General features: G+C 39.4%; 1 protein-coding gene across 1 annotated transcript in view; it reads left to right on the top strand.

Moving 5' to 3' along the window:
* The first annotated feature begins 9,736 nt into the window (after positions 1 to 9,736).
* The window catches only part of NFATC3 (nuclear factor of activated T cells 3), a 76,093-nt gene continuing 64,268 nt past the window's right edge, over positions 9,737 to 21,561 (top strand). The window contains exon 1 of the mRNA XM_048958072.1: positions 9,737 to 9,761. Within this exon, the coding sequence (XP_048814029.1) occupies positions 9,752 to 9,761 (10 nt within the window). The 5' untranslated portion in view covers positions 9,737 to 9,751. The remainder of the gene's footprint in view (positions 9,762 to 21,561) is intronic.

A 21,561-nucleotide genomic window follows, 5' to 3' on the forward strand; every position in this document is an offset into this window, starting at 1 on the left:
GAATGGCAATGGAGACTGCAGTTGGGTTGGAGGGTATTTAGCCTTACTCTTCAGAATTTTTTTTCAATATTTAGTTTAAAAATAAAAAAAAAACAAGCACCTCTTAATCATAAGGAATTCAGTCGGGCAGCCTTTCTTTCCCATCACAAAGCAAGTAAACAGGAAAGCAGTTGGGTTTGAGTCTTGGTACTGATGTTTCAGTAACTGTTCATGATACCTGCTGAGGTGTGATCCATGTGTACAGGGAGTACTGTATCTGCCCTCCCTGAGGCCTATATGTACACTGCTTATTAGAAGCATGAGTGGGAACGCAAAGATGCTTTTACTAGCCTTTTAACATGGATGTGCTTGCTGGGCTACCTCTGGGGCCTTGCTGGTTGGAATGCTTTTTGGAATGTCCCAGGCTCCGAGCCCAACCCCGCCCTGGAATGTGAGGTTAAATGTTGGCGGTACAAATACAGAGTTTGAATATTGAAATCCTAGAGTTCTCCAGCGCTGCAATTTCAGAAAGCTGGCAAGTGAACCACATGTCAGCTCAGCTGCTCTCTGATTCAAAGAGTAAGCATGCCTTGGGTTGCTGGGGGAAGAGGAGGAGGTAGGATGTTTTTTGTTTTGGTTTGGTTTTTACTTACCCGTTATGACCTGCACAAGAGCATGCTTTTCAGACGTTAACTGGCAAGGTTGCAGGAGGTCCCAAACAGGTGCAAAGTTGAAAGAAGCCTTTATTCACAAAAGTGTTTTATCAACACTTCTTTAAACCCGCATACTGTAAGCTGTTGCCTTATTAAGAAGTCTGCCTGTATTTGAAATTGTTTCTGAGATGGCCTACAAGGCTGGATTCCATCTGTACAGCAGTGCAAGAGGCCAGTGTTCAGACTTCTTTCTGAGACTATGATGGTGAAGCTGATGAGAAGCATTAAAAGCAACATGCGAGCCCTTTGGTGAGGAGGGAGTGCCTTGTGTATTGTTAAACAGCAGTTGCCTAGGTCAATTAAGGAGAAGAACTGATGAGCTCCAGAGGGAGCCTAGTCTAGTCATCCTTACTCAAAGGAGTATTAACTTCTGTTTTTTATGAGAGGAGGCTTAAAAAATACACACATTTGTGGTGTTCACTTGGCTTCCAATTGAAATTCTGTTGCAGGAGTTAATGTGAATCTGCCCATTAAATATCCATTAGGTAAATAAATAAATGCTTTTCCCTTGCTCTGGTATGGTGGGAGAGTCTGTTTTCCTTTTTTAGAAAGCTGTTGTCTGACAGATATCCTCTTGCAGGAGGATGCAAAGCACTGGAGTTAGAGTCTGACGTTTTACTCATACTGACTTAATTTTCCTTGATGGTCTCCATGTATTTGCTAGTACTTTAGTTTGAAATTTTGTTTGATATGTACAGTGGGCTTCTTGCTTAAGTGTTTGGTCAGTGATTGTGACTGAAATAGTTTTAATTTATTCACAGTTGTAAAAATAGATTTTTCGATTAGTGTTTTGTGGGATTGAGCTCACAACTGAATTTGAGTGCAGGTCTTCAATCTATCCTGTTAAAGTGTTTTAATATTATTTAAACACTTCACCTTTCCTATGAAGTTTTTTGTTGGTTTGTAAAGTTACCTCTGTGATGCTGGGACGCTGCATGTGCCGCACGTCTGTGTACTCACCACTGTGTATGCTGTGCACAGCTGTTAGTGGGAGCTGTTAGCATATTGTCATAGGTCTGTAAGTGAAACTTCTTAAACTGATAAAATGTCTTCCCTCAGTGACACTGGAGAAAAGCCAGAGTTACAAAGATATTAAACTGAAAGTTAATACCTCTTCATCTTTTTCAGTGTTGGAAAATAGTCCTTTTTGGAGTTAGGGAACAAAAAGACTCTGATCAAGGTTCATTAAGAAGTTTCTCAGTGACTCGCATTACGTGATTCAATGTGTGCTTATCTCTTAAGAAATTAACTGTTGTGGTTTTCAAATTTCTCATGTAGCAAAGATTGGAATACCACTTAGTACTTTACTGTCTCAGTAGCTCTCTGAATAATTATAAAATTTAAAGCAAATATCTTGGCATCTGTGTATCTGCTCTAGTTACATATTTGTATGAGTCCCAGGCAGCAAACAAAAGTTGAAACCATAATCGTTTTCTTCTTGCTGTGCTGAAATAGAGCAAATCCTGGACGCCAGACAGAACAAGTAAACATGTCTGGGTAGATGTACCTATACGAACCACAAAACCCATGAGATCTTAAGGGTGTTAAAAACAATGTGGGACAGTTTCACTTCAGCAGTAGCGTACATTTCTCTCCCCTGCATGGCACACAATGCTTTTTTTTGTAATTTTTCAGGGGTTAATCAAACACTAAGCATTACAATCATTAGGTGGGAGGGAAATGCAGATCAAGTCTTTTGTACTGCCGTAAGAATTGTAGGATTTCAGAAAATTCTGGAGTAAGCAAGTAAATCACTGTTAGACTGCAATGCCTACCTGTCACATCAGTGACTTGTTTAGTGTGCCCTGTGACATTATCTTATTACAGCTAACACCAGCTTGCTTATTTTGCACTGCCTGAGCGTGAAAAACAATTGTAGTAGTACTTAGTGTTTATAGTTCTTAGGCTATATAAGTACTGCATTGTGAATACTAAATCAATACAGATTTAATAAACTATCTTTTCTCTTGTTAATTTTTATGAGTAGGCCAAATGTTACAATACAGACTGTAAAATTTGTCGTGGTTTGTTCACCAGTATAGGTGATGTATGAAAATTGCAGTGTGATCTGAGATGTGTTCACATCCTATAACAGCAGTGATGCTACCAGAAGTTAAGAGATGAGTAGAGCAAGTAAAAAGAGAACTAGTCATAAGCATCTCACTGCACAGTTCGCACAGCTGAATGCATTTACCTGTAGATTCTGTCTTCAAAACCATTTTCCTGTGCTCATATTCAGTGGAATGGAGCCAGAGTATACTAAGATTCTCTCCATTCTTTGTTAGAAACAAAGACTGACATTTCAGATTATGTCACTGTTCTGTGGAAGCAAATGCAGCTCCAAGTAAGATGGAGGACAGCTTGCATCTTTTGCATCTTTTTTCTTCTTGTGGAGAGCCACACTGAAGGCAAATGGATTTGCTGCACCCCTACTTGGTTCTTTTTTTCATACATCTTAATTTAAGGGGGAAAAAAAAAAGTAATTTAGATGAAGAGGAGATTTTCCACAAAGGGTTGATGTATTTCCATGAAAGGAAGAGCTAACCTCATCCTGTTAAAAAAATATCTTGCATTTTCACCTATCGCTGCTCTAGATTGCCATTATGCTTACCATTTCTCTCTCAGCCCAGCCTGTGTACTCACCAGATCACCTGGTCAGAGAAAACACTTCGCCCACACAGTTCACACTGTTCTCACTTCCCCTGTGTTTTAGAACACTACACGCAAGCTGTTGTTGTAGTGATACCCTATATGGCCCAGAGAACAGATGTTTCTGTGTGAATGCATGTACAAAAAGCAAACTCTCTCCTATACAAATTTCAATTTTTTGGGTGGAGTCAAACCTGATCTTCAAGCTGTGAAATCTCTAGAGAGGTAACATAGTAGCTGTCCTGTTCTAGGGTGTTCCAATCCTTTGCTTCCTTGCAGAGCAGATACTTTGGGGACAGTGGAAAATGCTTCTTTTCTGAAGCCAGAGGTCTGTAATTTATTACTCTTGGTTGAGATGTTCTTCTTTAATGTTTATGTGGCCTACTCTTTTTCTTCTCTCTGCAATAGTTTTCCCCAGGGCAAGTTCATGACTAAGTGTACCTGTGATCAAATAGGAGGGATATCCTTCAGCTTAGTATGAGGTGATTATATGCTTTTGAGCAGCGCTGTTTAGAAGGACTGGAGGATCCTGGTAGATGAAAAACTTAATATGAGCCAGCAGTGTGCATTGTCAGCCCAGGACAACAAGATTCGGGGCTGCTTCTAAGGAGGGGTGGCCAGCAGGGAGAGGGAAGTTATTGTCCCCCTCTGCTCTCCCCTTGTGAAGCTCCATCTGGAGTACCACATCCAGGTCTTGGACCCCAGCTCAGGAAAGCAGCTCGCTATATTTCATATTCCATTGGTAAATTTGGTTGGCTTTTCTATAACTGTGACTTAAAATGATTCTGTCTAAATACAGCTCAGCCTTTAGACAAAAAGCCTTTCATACATTTTTAACAGATTTTTGGGATACTGACAAAAGCTGCTCTTGGCTTACTGAAGTTATTCTTCACTCCAGTTGGTGTGGGACTGGGAAAGGGTGTCCTGGAAGGGTAATTCAGAATAGTTTCTGGTCTCAGTTGTTTTCTTAGCTTCACTGAGGTGAAGTTAGCTTTTGTAAATACCATTCTTTTTTCCATTTCAGTATTTAGAGAAGGCATGTCAAGCTCGGCAATGCTTTTATCTGAACATAAATAGTTACCGTGTTAATCCCCAAATTTCCATTGCAAGCCTTTCTTACATCCCTGGGTGAATGAAAATGAATAACGCGCTCGAGTTACCAGTGCAGTACTGTGCAGGTGTTGACTTCTGTTCAAGAAGGTTTGTAGCTGGGATGAACCAATTAATCTGTTCTCTTCCTATCTTTGCTTGGCAGTGATTGTTTTGGTACTATGTATCATGGAACAGTACAAGTATCTTTGATTTTTGTCTTGTACCACCTACTGCACTCAACTGATGTTGGTACTAGTTGTCACGATGCTGTTTCTATAACACCTCCATTTATACATATGCAGACAGTAAGGAGGCTTTAATTAAAGTGGAATAAGCTGCTGGTTACAGTCCAGTTCTTAGCATGAAACATCCTGTTGACAAGCTCTGCACAAAGATCAGTGGCAGAAAACAAAAAAAGCAATTAAAATAATTTTTAGTCCTTTTAGGTACAATATCTCCAGGTCAGCACTCAGGATTAGGTGATATGGGGCCCTGTGGAGTTTGTGCTGTAGCTGATCTCCTAAAAGAATTCAATAATGTTCATACTTTGACAATTTTATGTGACTTAGCGCAGACACTAGTGAGATGAGAAGGTACAGACCAACTGGATGTGCAGTTGTTTGGTAAGGTTCTGCATGATTCTTGAAATGGAACTGGGAGGTAGCTTATATTTCTGCCCAGTACGCTCGTCATCTATTTACTGCTCAGTATTTTGTAGTCAAGTTCCTAACTTTAGCACAGCTGAGAAAAGCTATCAAATTCATTCTGTTAATTTGTGTAATTTCTCCATTAAACAGCAATACATAACATTGAGCTCTGTCAGCAGCTTTTGTGTTATAAAGACATCCACAGTTCATACTGAACTGCTGTAGTTTTACACAAAGCTAGCACCGAGAGGATCTTCCTTGAGAAGTGAGGAAGTTGCATGATCTGTCATTAGCTTCCTCCTAACGAGAAACAACTATCTTCAACCACATCTTTTAACTCCCACACCATTGTGGATATTGAGATACTAAGCTCGGTTTATTTTAAAGGTCATCAAGTGAGATCTAACACAGTTTCTAAACTATAAACAAAACATAGTTCCACAGGAGGAAAATGCAGATTATCAAAAGTGAGTGAAACTTAATACCAGTATCTAAAAATAGCTTTTCTTTATGGCTTAAAAACTTTAGCAATTATGCACAGGGTTTGTTTTTTAGCTGTTGCGAGATAAAGTTTAGGTCTGTGTGAAAGACAGTTTTATTTTCTATATAATAGCAACATCCAAAATAGGCCAAGCGCAAAGAGTGTACAGAACGTTCACTGTGAAGAATTCACTGTCTAAGAGAATGAACATGAAAGGCAGAGCAGGCAGGATATACCATAAAGAGAGGGTAGGAAGTGGGGAGGAGCAGAAAGGTGCCTGATCTGTTTTTCAAAAGGGTAGAAGAGAAGATGGAGTTCATCTGTTTGTGTTTTTGCCTTCCCTGTGAAAACAGAGATTGGATGGGGTACTGGGCGAGGAAGCTGTGACACTCAAGAATGGATTCATATCGTGTTGGAAAAAGAAAAACCTGCATAAGGCTGCTTAAAGAATGTATTGTTGGATAAAGCAGTTAGAAGAAAGTTAAAATAGTCAGGGACCTGGAAATGGGGATACATGTAACACTATCAGTGTAATGGAGTAATGATTTACTGTTGCTCTGAATGCTTGTACTGGTGATTTAAACGTAGTTCTGAGATGTTGGTAATGTTCTGAACTCAGTTCTACCCACTATGAAGATAGCAACATCATTGCTTTTATATGATTCCTGACAGTAGATGATTTAAAATGGAGGTCAGCATTGTCTCAGGCTTTTGCTAGCTGTAAAGCTTTAGACTGAATTATTTACAAAGTCTGAAAGGCTGTATAATTAGTTGGATTAAAGTAAGATATTTTGAGGGTTGGACTCAATGATCTCTGGAGCTCCCTTCAAACCCCTACAGTTCTGTAATTTTGGATCTAAGCTCTTACAAACTTAAGAGCTACTTAGCTTGGAATTTTGCCTTAAGCATTTATTCTGCTAGAAGTTTTAGAATTCTGTGCTTAAAAGAAAGGAACTGGTTTCCAGTACTTTGTGGAGACTGCATAGGACTGTTTATGAAACATAATTTACTGAGATTAGGGGTGGAGTGAGGGATGCCAAAAAGGGCTATTGAATGACCATCATTTAAGGAAGTTGCCTTCTGTCCTCCAATCTCCTGTGTACTACAGTGACACTGTGTCTGAACTACATTGCCAGTATATTCCTAGGACTAATTATTCCAGGAAAAAAAACAACACACACTTTTCAAAGAAGCTTAAAGCTACAGGTGACTGTAGCATTTAATTAAAAAAGAAAGAGAAAGAGAAAAATGTGGAGCTATAACTAAGTCAAGGGATTGCAAAAGCTGACTTGACATCTGTTCTGAGCTCTTTCATTGAGCTATTCAGACTCACCAACTGTTTCATCCTTTTACAGTTCCATTCCTTGGTGCCAGATACACACAGTATATTTTCAATGCTCACATGCTAGGTTATGGTTCAAGCCAAGCTATCTTATCCTTGCCTCTAATTTCTTAGTGCAACTTCTTATGGTCTTCACCACCTCCGCTGTGCCAGCACAGATGCTTGCTAATAGTTGCTTTTATTTTTCAGGTGAGCCTGTCAGTCCTGTGGTCTGATTCACTTTGGGACCACACAAGTGGTGCAACAGCAAGGGTGACACTTAGGCAAGAAAGGCTGTGCAGTGGCAGACAGTCCTTTACGAGGGGAAAGAGGGACTGCTGGAGTCAATAGTCATCACCTAGGAAAGGACAGGGCAACCACAGCCTCATTACTTCCAGGCCGAGAAGTGTCTATCATTGGCCTAACATTTGCATTTGTGCATCCTAGCTTTGTGCAGTGTTGTGATTATTCAAACCAGAGTTATAATTTTTTGCATTGAATTATTGCTACAAATAGTGAGAATCGTGTCAACAAAAGCCCTCCCAAACAAGAACGCTGTCCATTGGGAAACAGTTTGCTCTGCAAATTCCTGAGAACAGTTATGATGAATGTTATTTCCATGTAATTGAAGTTGCATTGTTAAAATAACAGCCAGAATGATTGGCTACTGTCAGATGAGCTAGGCCAAAAGAGACTTCGGAGCCAGACTAACTTCTCAAGTTCTTTCTTCAGTTTTGTAGAACATCGTGCGCCAGTGTGGTGAAATATGTACTACAGGGATTTTGCCAGCAGCAGCTAATACAGCTGCCTTGTAGCCAGCATGGCTATGCCTGCACGAGCTATAGCTCTTGAAAATGCCAGCAGTGTGTGTATGTTGTCATAGTAGAAGAAACTGGTGGGTCAGTATCTGCATTACCTAATAGCAAAATAGCTGTAATTCTGACAGAGTATCCATTTGCTTTGATGGATGTCAGTCTAAGTTTGATGGAAAACTCCATTTCTGAGGATAGATTGTGATTTTGGGGAAGACTGTGTCATTTAAAGCATTTTATTACTTCTTGTTAGCCAACAATAGGAATTACAGCAGCTGAAAAACTATCTAGACAAATGTAGAATGTAAAAACAAATTATTTGTTGGATTCTTTTCCTTTCCCCATCATTTCCTGAGAAGAATATTTTGAAATTGTTATTGAATCCACAACACATTTTATGAATTTATTTAGGGATTAAGTGCTTTGGGAAAGGTTTGCATCAGTGCTTCTACAGGCTGAAGTCCTCTGTCTGTGACTGAGATACAAGCACAGTCAGTTTTACTGTTGTCCTGCAGAGTCAGTTCTAGATAAGTAAGCCTGGGCACCTCTTCCTGCCTCCACATCACCCTCTCAGTTCTGCAAGTGCATCTGTGCACAGCTGTTTGACTGCCTAGACTGGGGGGCTGCTGCAGGCTGAAAACAAACCAGCAACATAGAGTGTTCTTGTTGGGTGGATTTTTGTGATAACCAAGGACCACTGCTGCCAGAAGTGCTCTTACTCTCATCCAGGGTGACTTTGAGTCAGGCTGTCTAGTTCCAGGGCTATCCAGGGCCCCACAGTTCACATTACCAGATACTTTGGACAGTGTCTCACTCCCAAATGAAAAGATGAAAATAGATACTTTTTCAACACAGAAGTGGCAGCTGTAAGTATTTAAAGGGTAGATATTGGCAACTATAAATGAGCTGTAATGGGAGCTAAGTGGATACTTGCACGGCTAAGAGACAAATAGCATTCTTGCATAAAGTGAGTTTTCTTTCCCGGTAGTAAGGCAGTCAGAGTTGCTTCTTGACTGTAACAGATGCTGTGCTATTCTACATACACATGAGGTAGCAGCATATAATATTGTTGCAGGGTTAGTCTGTAACAAACAAAATCTGTAGCAATTCAAAATTTGGATAGGAGATGAGGTTTGTTTCTTCTTGCAGCAGTTTCTGAGTTAACTGGTTTTAATTGTAAAAGATTATTTTAAAAACAGAATTGCCGGAGGCAGAACTTTACAGATCATTAAAATATGAAGTCTTTTTTTCCAAATGGTCATCAGTTTTTCTCTTTAAAGAGACTGCTATACAGTTGCTTACACCTATGGTATTCCTTGGGTTTCCTAAGTGAGATTCTGATCCTTTCTCCTTTAGCTAAACCGTGGCATTCATTCACTCTGTTTTGGGGAATTAATAGCCATGGTAACTGTCAGTGAGCACTCTGTCCAGTCTCTGGAGTAACAGGAGCCAACGAAAAGGAACACTTCTCTTTCATTCCTTTCCAATGGTTCTCTGATCATTTGCCATGAAAAGCAGATTATTTTGACAGAACCAGGTTAGGGAGTGGCTGCATGTGTAGTCAGACTAGCAGATCTGAGAGGACTGGCAATTACTGGGTGTGTGAAGGACTTTTCGTCCTAATACAGATCAGCCATACAAGTCTGACCATGACACTGAGTTCAGCAACGCTCCTTATCTGTTCCCTCTCAAATCTTGAGATCTGATCTCAAGATAACTTGTGATATCAGTTCTTCTTTCAAAAAAGGAGGCCAAATAAATATTCTGTTTATGGTCCATATGATTTCTGAATGATGAACATGAAGTTCTGATTGCTTTAGACAGGCAAACAAGCTGGATCCTTTGCTTTATTTGGCTCCGCGCTGAATTGGTCCCAAAGAGTACAAAGGATGGAAAAATGTAAGGAGAAGGTGAAGGTTCAGTGAGAAGGATTGAAAGAAAACTTGTGCCAGGATCCACAGTAACCACTAACCACTTTTCAACCGTTTCTGATGTTCCACATGAGGATCTATTATTCTCTGAACTAAAGCGGTGACATCTTCCACGGTATCTTCTCAATGAATCCAGGTACTTTTTAGAGCTGATGAGATAGGTGATAGATAAACTAGATGTTATTTGTGGGTCATTTAACATATATCTGAGAAAGCATATAAGCTTTATGACATTATTTAGTCTAAAGCTCTTGTTTGGCAGATTGGCAAAAAAAAAAAAAACAAAAACAAACAAACTCTACAATTGGCTCCAGTTTCCATGTTCCTACCACATCAAAATAAGCATAGATAAGATAGACGTTCCTTTAAAAGGGTTTATGTGTTTTAGTTTTCATTTCTCTCCTGGCTCCATATTTTTGTCTGGAGAATAAGTTAAAAAAAAAAAAAAAAAACCCACAAAAAAATAAGCATGCAGAATTGCCAAGAATCATTTAGAAAGGGAAAGATTTGGGTGGGGAGGAGCAAAACAAAAGTGCCCCTCTGTTTCCTAAAACAAAAACATATTCTTTGGAGTCTCTTTGACAGCTTGTAAGTTGATCATTATGTGAAAGGTACTCAGTCTAGTCCCACTGCCCTTCACAAAATTTACCAGGGTCTGGCAGTATCACTGAGGAAGCGAATATGACCTGTAAACTGATCAAGAGTTGGGGATTACCTCCTCCCTTATTCCAAAACAAGTACTGTATTATATGGAGTAATAACCCAGCCCAGTATTCATAAAAGCTGGGAGTAAGCAGCTGCTTAACAGTCCTTTTCTGAGCCTTTAAAAATCTGCCTATGATTTTTTCCCTACAAATGCCTCTATTGTGTAATCTGGTTTGGGGATAGGCAAACATACTGGATCTTGCAAGTCTGGAAATTTATGTGCGGTTATAAAATAGTCTGCATATTTTAATATCTAATTTTCCAATAAACTGCGAGAGTCAGTAACAATAAGCTTGTTCATAAAACTGCTGTACGCAACTGCAATACCATCTAGGTGGGAGGGAGAAGGGGAGACCCCCTTAAAGAAAGAACTTACTACATTGTGAGTTCAGCTGTGTGTGAGTCTTTTCAAGTGGGTATCTCTTTGGTACTCATAACAGGAGTCTGAATTATAGGTAGATGGGGTTGTGGTTTTTTTGGAAGAGAAGGGCAACATTATGTAGTTCGTGCACAGAAAAACAGCAGATTTCACTGGGAGTCTTGAATGTTGAGCACTGAGATTTCTGTCAACACTGCTGACAAGAGGTATTTGTCAAATAATGTCCTGTAGATATTTAGCAGCCAGTTGACTTGGATGTCTGACATTGGGCTTCTCTTGAGGACTGCTAGTCCAAGGAAGTATTAACCATACCTGTATGTATGGTGGAGCACATTCTCAGCTATAAAACACTTCCTCAACACTGTCACTGCCACTAGCTGTGTGTTTCTGCCAGCGATGAAGAAGAGCCTGCATGCTGAGCTTGTAAGAAATCTGTACCAGCAGAGGTGACCACTGTTTCACAGCTGCTATGATGGTGTTGTTGCTAGGAAAATGTTGACCACACAGTCCTACTTTTACTGTGCTCACATCCACTGTTTGGTCTCCATTAAAGTTCAGCATGCATCAATGAATGTCAATGGGGAATAGCAATCTTTAGGCTTGGAGTATTCGATTCCTCACCTTTGCTTCATACACGTTTCCACGAAGCTTCATTTGAAGACGTTATATGAACGTGGTTGGTTGTGGAACCTGAGTTATTTTTCAGGTTATTTAAATGGAGCAATTTGGGTTAGTACTTTGTACCTAAAAATCAGAAGTTGATTTGCATGTTGACTATAAAATGGAAACAGTGATTTCTTTAGCTGCTTCCTGCCAATTTTGCCATATCCAAAAAGGAAACATTATAGAATTAGTGACTCAGCTGTAATTTAAGTCGTACTGTTTTAAAATAAATTCCTTCTGCTTTGTTAACTAATAACAGTAACAATTCCTGGTAAAGGTTCTGAACTGCATGCAGCTTTTCAGCTTTCACCAAAATTTTACTTTACTGTGCCATTGTCTTTTTCAGTAACAGGAGACAAAGTCAGTTTACATAGGATAAGTCTCACTGTAATCTTCTATTTTTAGACCAGATTTTTTCCCTTACAACTTCTGAAGACAAAACACTATGTAAGAAGTTGACTGCTCTGATTGTATTCCAGCTGAGAACAGAAATAAAAGTGCCAGCAGCATCACAAATAAGCTTCTTTCTCACGAGACTTACAGCACTTTTTTTTTTTTTTTTTTTTTTTTTAAACTGAGAGCATTCAGATGAATATTCAAACTCCTAGATGTTTATCTGAACTATACCCACATTTTTTTAACCTTCTGTAGCATTTACTTCTATCTGAGACCAAAAAATACATCTATCAGAGCCATGGCTTAAAACAACAATTATCCCTAGAGGACACATTGTTTGTTTTCAGTTACTGGTATGAATTGTGGGGAGGGGGTACATTTCTGAATTTTTGTCCAAGTGGTTTAAAGACTCTCCAAAAGGGAATACAAACCTTAAGTTTCGATCTGTTTTTCCTCATGATTCACAATTGCTTATCTCTTATTTCTAATGGTGATCCTTTGAAGTGATTATCTCTCTCTTTGCTGAATGCAAACCTCTGTAACTAAGGCTAACATGAGAAAATCCAGTACTACAATTCAATTGCCCTGGCTTTGTCACTTGCAATAAGCCTCAGTACTTGCTTTTCAGACTTACTTTCTCCTAGTTCGATCAACCTCATCACCTTTTTTTCTGAATTCACTCTGTAGGAGTGTATTCACAGCATTTACCTTGAGATAGCACCAATTCACTTGTAAGCTTGTTCATAGAGTCTTTTACTGGCACTGGTGAAGAGCGTGGATGCATCAGCAGTGGATTGGAGCATTTCTCTTGAGCTATTGCCCCTTGAGGGCATCGCGCAGTTCCTGGTCCTGTTTCATTGCATGAGGTGTTTGGCAGCAGTAGTAACTGGAGATGTCCTTGGTCTGCCTTTCTTATTGCAGGCACTGCACCACCCCTGGACAGCTGTGCTGACGCAGCTCATTGTGGGGCCGCACTTTGGATCAGATCATGGAACTTATCCAACCTTAACAACCTCTCTCTACCAAAATAAAGAATGAAGCTGGGCCTGTTCCTCAATCTGGCTCACAAGTGGTCTCGCAAATGGCTGTGCCAAAACAGTTGAGCAGATAGCATGATCCCATGGGAGAAGAAACCATTAAACTGCAATTGCCTAACACCGTATCACCATATTCTGATTAGTCTCAAAGTACAAACAGGTATAATTATTAAAATTATTTCCTAGTACTTGTAGTTGCAGTTGACCCTAATGGCTAGGTTGATGATTTTAAGTGATTAGAGGAGGTTTGGAGACTTAGATGCTGTACTTTATCGTGTAGCCTAAATTCATTTATTCATTCAAATTGATTGAAATGTTGCTAGAAAATCTATACCAAATATACTCAGTTGGCACTAGTGGCAGCCTGATTAACTGGTGTGGATCAAAGCATTGCCTCTTTTGCTAATTATCATTTAATTGCTAAGTTAATATCATTTTTGGTTTCTGATCAGGTGCAGTAAAGATACATGCTTAAAACAGCAACAAAGGTCCTGCACATTGGGTCAGGTCTGGCTCTGTTCTGTAGATTAGAGTATGCTCTGGCATTCAGTCAAATTGAACAGATTCCAGTGATTTGTGCACTGAGTATGACGTGTGCTGGCTTTTCTTCTAAGACTTGTGGATCAGAAACCTGTGATTGTGTGTTTGCTGTCTTGCATTCGTTCTCCCTGGTTTGTTTGATCCATCTTGCTGATGCCCCAATGTTTTAAAACCTTTTTCTTTTCCCTCTGTCTATGCTGAGGAGCAAGGCAAGCAATAGAAAACGGTATTGAAACAGCATATTCCTCCTCATTAGTACTTTTTTTTTTTTTTTAAGAAGGTATGTTAATTTGGAACAAATTACTCTTTTAACGGAGGTGCGCAGAAGGCACAGAAAGGTAGAGGAACAGAAAGGAGCTATGTGCAAAGTCTTCCACACAGCTGTTGTGGCATCATTGAAAAATAGGAGGAAAGCTCCAGCACACACCCAAAAGCCACCACCGAGAGCTGGCTCTGGGGCATAGGCAAGTGAGTTGTTGATGAGGACAACTGAAGTGACAAGTTATAACCACGATACAGGTTCCATCCTGATTTTCAGTGTAGATATGCGTTCAGAGGTAGCTAACAAAGATCTGCTGATTAAGCTGTCTGGGCTATCATGGCAGATTTTAGCTGCAAAGGCAGTGTTGCAAGCTGTGTAGGTGGCTGTGAGAGGCACCCTGCTCACCCAGCCAGTGGGACACGTACCCAGAGCCCCAGAGGCGAAGGCGGCAGGCTGTGCTGAGCTGAAAAAACCTGCTGCTTCCAAGGGAAAGCATTCCCACCCTGTACTGCCTCAAACAGAAAATTAACATAGCAAAAGTGAGTGAGACCTTTTCATCTGGTTCAGTGAGTGAAGTCAGTTATCCGATGGCCACTGTGGGGAAAGTGAGCAGAAATCATCCGTCCTGTGGCAGAGAAGTATAGGGCCACTGCAGCAAACTTACTGCCCCTTTACTTAGTCTGTTTTTACCAACAGCTTCTAACAGGTTACGCTGGGTGATTTGTGACTTACAGCTGAAAGATGTTACTGTTCCCTTCTCAGAGGTATCAGATTCAGTGAAGTTTTATCCATTTACTTTACTAGCTGCCATATTAGTGGTCTCTAAAGCTAATTATAGTTGAAGTCACTATTTAGACTGCGAACTGTGGTGCTCATATAAGATGGTTACCAGTGACTGTTGGACAGCTGGTGGTCCCGGGGCTTTGTAGCCCCTTGCATCAAACTTGTGTGAAACTGAGCTCACTGAGGTTCGTCCCCTGTGCCATTCATGCTACCAAATAATGAGCCAGTTCAGAGAACCGACACAAAAAGTTGCTTTCTTTGGAGAGCTGCTTTTAACTGGCTCAGATCCCTGAGCTGATTTCCTGCACAGTGCTCACATCAGCACAAATCTCTGAGCAGCTACAGGGAGGATGGATAGTCAGACTGTGGCAATTGTGCATTAGGTTGGCTGAAGGTGTAGGAATACATCCTAAGCTCAAGCGGGAGAAGTAGAAAATCTTTTCTTTAAAAATAGTGTTTGGGCCACTACTGAGAACTGCAAAGATGTTCAGTACAAATAAATTTAAATCCTGCGTGATTTTACTTTAACTTTTGAGTCATATTTTGGCCAGTTATATTGAAATAGATTTCCCAAAAATAAATTCTTCCCACCCTTCCATTTAAAGACTGGCCATTCTGGTGATGTTAGGGGTTAATTAGTTCATTTTCTCAAATGTATTTCTGGGATATATTCCCTTTAACTACTTCGACCCATAACCTCATGTTCTGAGAGTTACTTAACCTTTGGTCTTGTACCATTTACTGGCAGTCATTCCTTTCCTTTTAGGATCTTTCTTATTTGTGATTCTTTTAGCAGTATTAACCACATATAGCTACTGTTTCCTACCATGAAGCCCCAGTGAATTGATGCTATGCTTTATTGACAGAAGGACGTATCTCACAATGTTACTGACACCAGGAACACTCTGTTAATTGTAAATGTTGACATGATTTATTGTAATATATCTTGTAAGCCCAGATTAAATTCCTATTAAAATATTCACGAAATTTATTCTCCAACTGAAGGATTGCTAAAGAGTTAACTTTGCCTGTGCATACTGTATGAGGTTCTATGCCTTAACAAGCTTGGATTTCTTTCAAGTTTTACTCTAACAGTAACATTTCTTGGCTTGCAATTGTTCTCTACTCTAAGTCATTTTAAAGCTTAATTTTAAACTTTTACCATCAATTTTATAACAAGCTCAGTATAATTTGTCAGGGCATTCCCAGTGGCAAAAAGAATCAAAAAACAACACGAAGAAATCCAGTAACACTGTTCTTAATACTCTGAAGGTATATAAATATAAACTTTGAAACTATTTTTAGTTTGATCTTTTGTCTGATTCACTGGTACGTACCACTTGTTTTCTACCAAGCACAGTCAGAGCCTGGTAGCCAGTTGAACTGGGTTTACAACTTTGGAAGCTGCTAGACAAATAATTTTCATGTGCTGTCTTGACTGGAAAATATTCATTTCCAGTTTATGGCTATACTGTAGCAGACACACCCCTCCTTTTGTGATAATAAATATGGAACACTATTCTGTGAAATGCATGTTTAAATATTGAGTTTTTGGAAGGTTCTACTGTAAAAAAAAATGACGAGCATAAATTACACTTTTTCTTAACATAGGTAAAACTCGGTGCAAACAGTTTCCCATTTGGTGCCTCTGGTGTTTCAGAAGGCTTTTCCTTTTAATGGTTCTTGAACAACTGTATAAACCCAGAGGATTAGAGTCTGCCTGCAGGAGAGCACCAAGAAGGGCAGCTGCTGCTCTCTTCAGCATTTTTTTGCTGAGCAAAAGCATGTCAAAGCCATCAGAACAGCTTAATGCTACTGCATGCTAAAAAAGCCATGCATTATAGTGATTGTGGGTGCATACAATGCTGCTGACTGCTTCCTGCTGAATCCCTGCCCAGCAGAAACCACTTCACGGCTGATTGATTTTTTCTTGTTTTTCAATTGAGCAAAACTGGAGAAGATGTATATGTTTAAATTCAAATGGAAAACTCACTAGCAGATTCCAGAAACTTTGCCTTTTCTTGTCTGCGGGTACATTTAGTTCAGCAGAAGGGTTTAGTAAGTTAATGAAGAAACTTTCAAGAGGAACTAACACCTCCCTGTATTTTATTCTTTTATATGTTAGTTTATAAATACTAAAATAATTTTTCCAAAAATAACTTGGCCCCATCCTTTTGTTTAGAAACTTGTCATTTTGGGTGGGTTTATGGTCTAATTAGTTTCTATTTTTAACTGTATTTATGGGATATTTTCACTTAAGCTGCTTCAGCCCACTGCCTCCTCCTCTAAGAGGAACTTAACCAAAAGCACACTATTGCTTTGCTCACTGTTGCTAATGAACACATTATTCCTCATGATCCTCCCCTTGATTGAAACCCTTCTCTTTGCAGAAAACATTTTAGACTCTTCAGCACTGCAGACTGAACAAGACTTGGAAAAGATATGCTTGGTTTTATTTCAATACGAAATAGGCTGAATCAGTCCTGATGCTTATTATGGTGGGCTGTATCTACCCAGTTACAATGACCAAATTGTAGTCATTACTGCTGTAATCTTATGAAAGCGTGTCCTTTTTTGGCCTACCTTAGATTTCAGGCTGAATTTCAGATTTTGCTTTAATTCCAGCTGTCTCAATGGCTGACCAGATAAAAGCCCTTATATGTGGCACCTATTTTCTTTCGTTCATTTGCTGTGGTTCTGAGGTGGGCACATTGCTCACACACAGATGTATTTACTCATCTCTTTACATCACTCTTCCCTTTTACCGTCTTCCTCTTCTATAATCTTTATTCACAACTTTCCATCTTTGCATTAAAACCCTTATATTTACTGCCTGTCTATTTTCTGTTTACAATAGGATAAAGGATAGATTCTATATTAACAGTAGATATTTCAGCTGGAAAAATCATCCATCTTTTTAATAAAGTCTTGTTTGGCTTTTATTCCGTACAAATTCGAAGGCTGAAGGGAGAAAAAATCAGCAGAGCATTGATCTTCAAGCTTTTTTTTTTTCCCCTTGTAATTAGATGAATTCCCAACTGGACTACCTTCCTTGCTGTTTTCTTGACTCCTTTTCCTTTTCCTTTTCCTTTTCTCCTTTTTCCTGATTTCTACCCTACTGTATTAAGTTTATTAAAAAAACGTAGCTTTTAAACCTTATTATGTCCCTATCAGAGAACACTTTACTCTTTGCCATGGAATAGTTCTGACCTTTTTTTAGATCTTCACCAGTGTTGCATTCTTTTTCCTCCAGATATATGCTTTATAGCAGCTGTGGCTAAACTCTGGTTTGTGATAGTCCTCCATCTGTAGAAGAGGCTTTGAAGATCATTTGCAGAGTACATGGCATCTTTTCATCTTCAGGTTAATGGTCGAAGCTTTATCAAATCCATTCTGACCAGCATCTCTTTCCAACTACTAGTTTAGCACTTAGCAAGTGTGAACAGAACAGAAATATCTCTGGTACCATCATTGCAAATCAGTCTCCCCACTATAGAGTATCACTGGAGCTCATGGAGGTTCATCCCAGGTTCATCCATTAGTTTATGTCTGAAGTGGGGAGTTCTGCTTTTCTTTGGTGGTGTTGGTCTGGCATTCTTCACAAACTATTTCCCTCTAGGTTTTAAGGAACTTAATTTGTGAAGGCCAACACGTTTTGCTGTGCTGCTGTTCCCTCACAGATGTTATGTATACAGTATGTGGAGATTTTCTAATAACTTAGTTTTGGCCTTGCAGCCTACTTTCTCCTGAGGTAGCTTTGAATTTTGATATAGTGCCTTTCATTTCTGGATCTCAGACTATTACCAATTACTTCATTTTCTCTTGGAGATGACTGGATGGGTTATCTTGTCTCCTAGTTATTACTACCATTTGAGATGCAGCTACAATATTTTTACCTAACTGAGGCAGAAACTAGATGTAACATAGAAGAATGGAGAGTGGGCTGCATTCTGAGCAATTGTTGTCTACTTTTTGCTCAATCTACACATTATGAACTTTGCTATCAGCAAGTGCTGCATAGATGAAACAAAATGAGCAAAAACAAAAATAAATGCAATGCAGTTTTGCACTGGTAACCACTGCACAGAACTCAGAATTATTTACCCATCCTATAGCATCATAATGTTGAATTCAACAAATTTAACATTTTCTCATACCAGTTGTCTCTGAAAATATTTGTTCTGTAGCTTGCCATTAGTTACCACCTATTGGAATATTGGTTCTTAGTGTACAGGAGCACAGGCATGGCCTCCAGAGGACTTTGCAGAGGTCAAACATTAATTTTTGCATTTGCAGACAGATGATTTGTGACATGCACAGTGAACCCAGACTGCATATTCAAACATTTATGGCCTTTTTGATAAAAGCAAAAAGACTGATACATGATTTGTTTTTTTCCCTGACTAGATGACAACTTTGGGATAAAATTTCCAGTTTGAATATGTTTTAAAAATCCATTTTATTTGAGCATTCATTAAAACTCTCTTTTTTTTTTTTCTGTTCAACAAAAGTTAGCAGCTAACCTATTCTTTATGCATATATGAGAAATGAAAACACAGCAACTGCAAATACAGCAACAATACATTTATTTTAAAAGCATGAACCTTTACCAAGTAATATTCTTCCAGACCTGACTTTGTTAATAGAATACCTTGTTGTCCAGCTTGGAAGAATACTCAGTATTTAATCAGTTCTTGCTATCTTTTTGCTTTTTCTGCTTTCTCTTCATTTTTAATATGCAGCAGTATATACTGCAGTATACTCCATATACTATATCCATATACTCCAGTTTTGCACGTAAGGAGCCACAAAGCCTATTCCTGGGAAGGGGTTATGGTAGAAAGATAAGGACCAGGACTAGCAGCCTCGTGTCTGATAACTGCTGCATTGAGAATTGATTCTGAAACCAAATCAAATAGTTAAACCTCCCGACCCGTGCTCGGTCAAAGAAGCATCAACCCTCTTACATGCAATCTGGTCAGCAAACCAGGCAGAAACTCAATCAACTCAAAACTGGCTGTCAGTTCTGCTTTTATTCCAATGCAAAGGAAAAGCTAAATGCGAACCACCTGGCTGCCTGTCTGACTTCATACTGGCATGGATCACAGAAAAAAGACACGCAAGCACCTGCCACAGCTGGGACATGGCAATCCTGTTCAGCACCTGTTGCCTCTCATCTGAAAGCTGTTGTATCCAAATTAAGATTCTGGGTCAGAAAGCTCATTAGGCACAGACCAAGCAAGTGGTGTGTGCATGTGACCTGACGACTGCAAAATGAATCCACTTCACAAAGCTGAAAGATAGCAGTCCAAAAGCCAAACTGCCAGCAAGCCTTTAGAGCATTCTGTGCATTACAGCCTATTGTTTTCTGTTGGCTTAGTCTGACCCAAGTCAAGGACAAAAGTAATTTGCACAAGGTTGACAGGGCCTTTCACTGAAGAATGAGCCCTGCAGGCTTCATGCAGGCAGTACACTTAGACAAAACAGAGCCATGTCATAGGATTATCGTATTATGTATAGATCCTATAGAGCTAGCTAGAGGCTCAGAGACTGGGGTAATTTTGCTATGACAGTTGTGTGATTGCCCAGTTTGGCTGCCTGGCTGTTCAAGCAGCATTTAAGAGCTATTTCAGACTTCAAAGTTCTTATGCAGAGGCGTGTGCAATCTAAGTAAAGGAGAGACTACAAAAGTTGTGTTGTCCTCACCTTAGAGGGGAAATAAGGCAGCATTTGTAGTAAATATACAGAGAGCAAATTACTTATGTCCATTGGGAAAGTCTGAAAATTAGCCTACGAGAAATTGGAAGGCTGGAACAGAACCCATATTTTCTAAGTCCCAGTGCTGTACCTCAGCAAGAGAACTGTCTGCTGGCTGACAAACATTCAAAGATCAAAGTTGAAATAAAAGCAAGTAAAATGCCCCCCTAGTCTTTGTATCAAGCCTAAGAGCTCTTATGAAACCTCATTAGAGTTTCCACAAATATTTATCTTATGCAATCATCACTGTGCATTAAAGGATTTTGTTCTTTTTCTGGTAGCAATTGACAATCTCAATTGTCATCTGATTTCACTCCCAAACCACTTTAGGTTTTGTAGTAAGACTCTAAGGTACCTGTGAAAGCAATCACTTCAGGAGCAAATACCTGTGCCTGGAAGAATGACCTTATGTTTTAATTCCAGTAATAATGCTGCTGGTAATTTTATTTTGCTTTCACTGGATGAGCTGAAAGCAAAATACTGTGAACAGGAATTCTGTGAGGAGAGCCATGCAGCCGAGTGCCAGACTTCCAAACCCTCTGCTCTAATGTGTGTGTGATGGTAACTGCCAAATGAGACTCCAACACGCTCTGTAAAACTATAGAAATATAAAGCAGCAGAAAACTTTATGAAGTAATGTGTGCAGAATGTTAAACAAACAATAAAGCAAAGCAATGATTATTTAATGTGAAATATATATAGAAGAAAAATATACCGCAGGGTACTGCTGTGACTGCAGGAAGTTTAGGGGAGCGATGAAGCTTCCTGGGGTAAACTGTAAAATGGGTAAATGAGACTCTATGACCTCATTAAATTTTTATGTAGGTGTGCTTTTGTCAACACACACCTTGTAGGCAATCCTTTCTTTCTTCCCTTCTTTCTTGCTTTCCACTTTGAAATCTTGTTATTACAAATACCCCATTGATTCAGTGCTGAGCATGAGAGGGAGGTAGGAGTACTGCAATCAGACAATCAAGGCATAGTGAGTCTTAAAAGGATGACTGCAAATTTTCCCTGAAAACTTAAATTTATCCAAGTTCAGTCACACTACTCCCTTTTACTCTATTTTCTCCTACTGTGTATCTGATGCCTGAATTAGGACAACTCCTAATTTTCCTACAAAACTTTCCAGTGCTCTGCAATATATTTTGTTTTTGTTTTCCTTTTAATTCCCCAATGGCAGAAGTTTCACATTTCACCCAGGCACTGGTAATTAGCCAAGGAAATTATTCAAAATGCCAGATGTCACATATTAAATATAAATAACCTATGACCTTGTGTGCAGAATGCAAGACCCTTTTCTATATGGCTGCTGAATTTAACTGTCCTGAACATTGCCTCCTTACTGAAATAGTATCTTTCTCCTACATAACACTCTTCTGCATGCTTAAAAAATGGATTTGCTTTGCTAGCT

The sequence above is a fragment of the Lagopus muta genome, chromosome 12 (genome assembly GCF_023343835.1).
Source record: "Lagopus muta isolate bLagMut1 chromosome 12, bLagMut1 primary, whole genome shotgun sequence".
Taxonomy (NCBI): Eukaryota; Metazoa; Chordata; class Aves; order Galliformes; family Phasianidae; genus Lagopus; species Lagopus muta.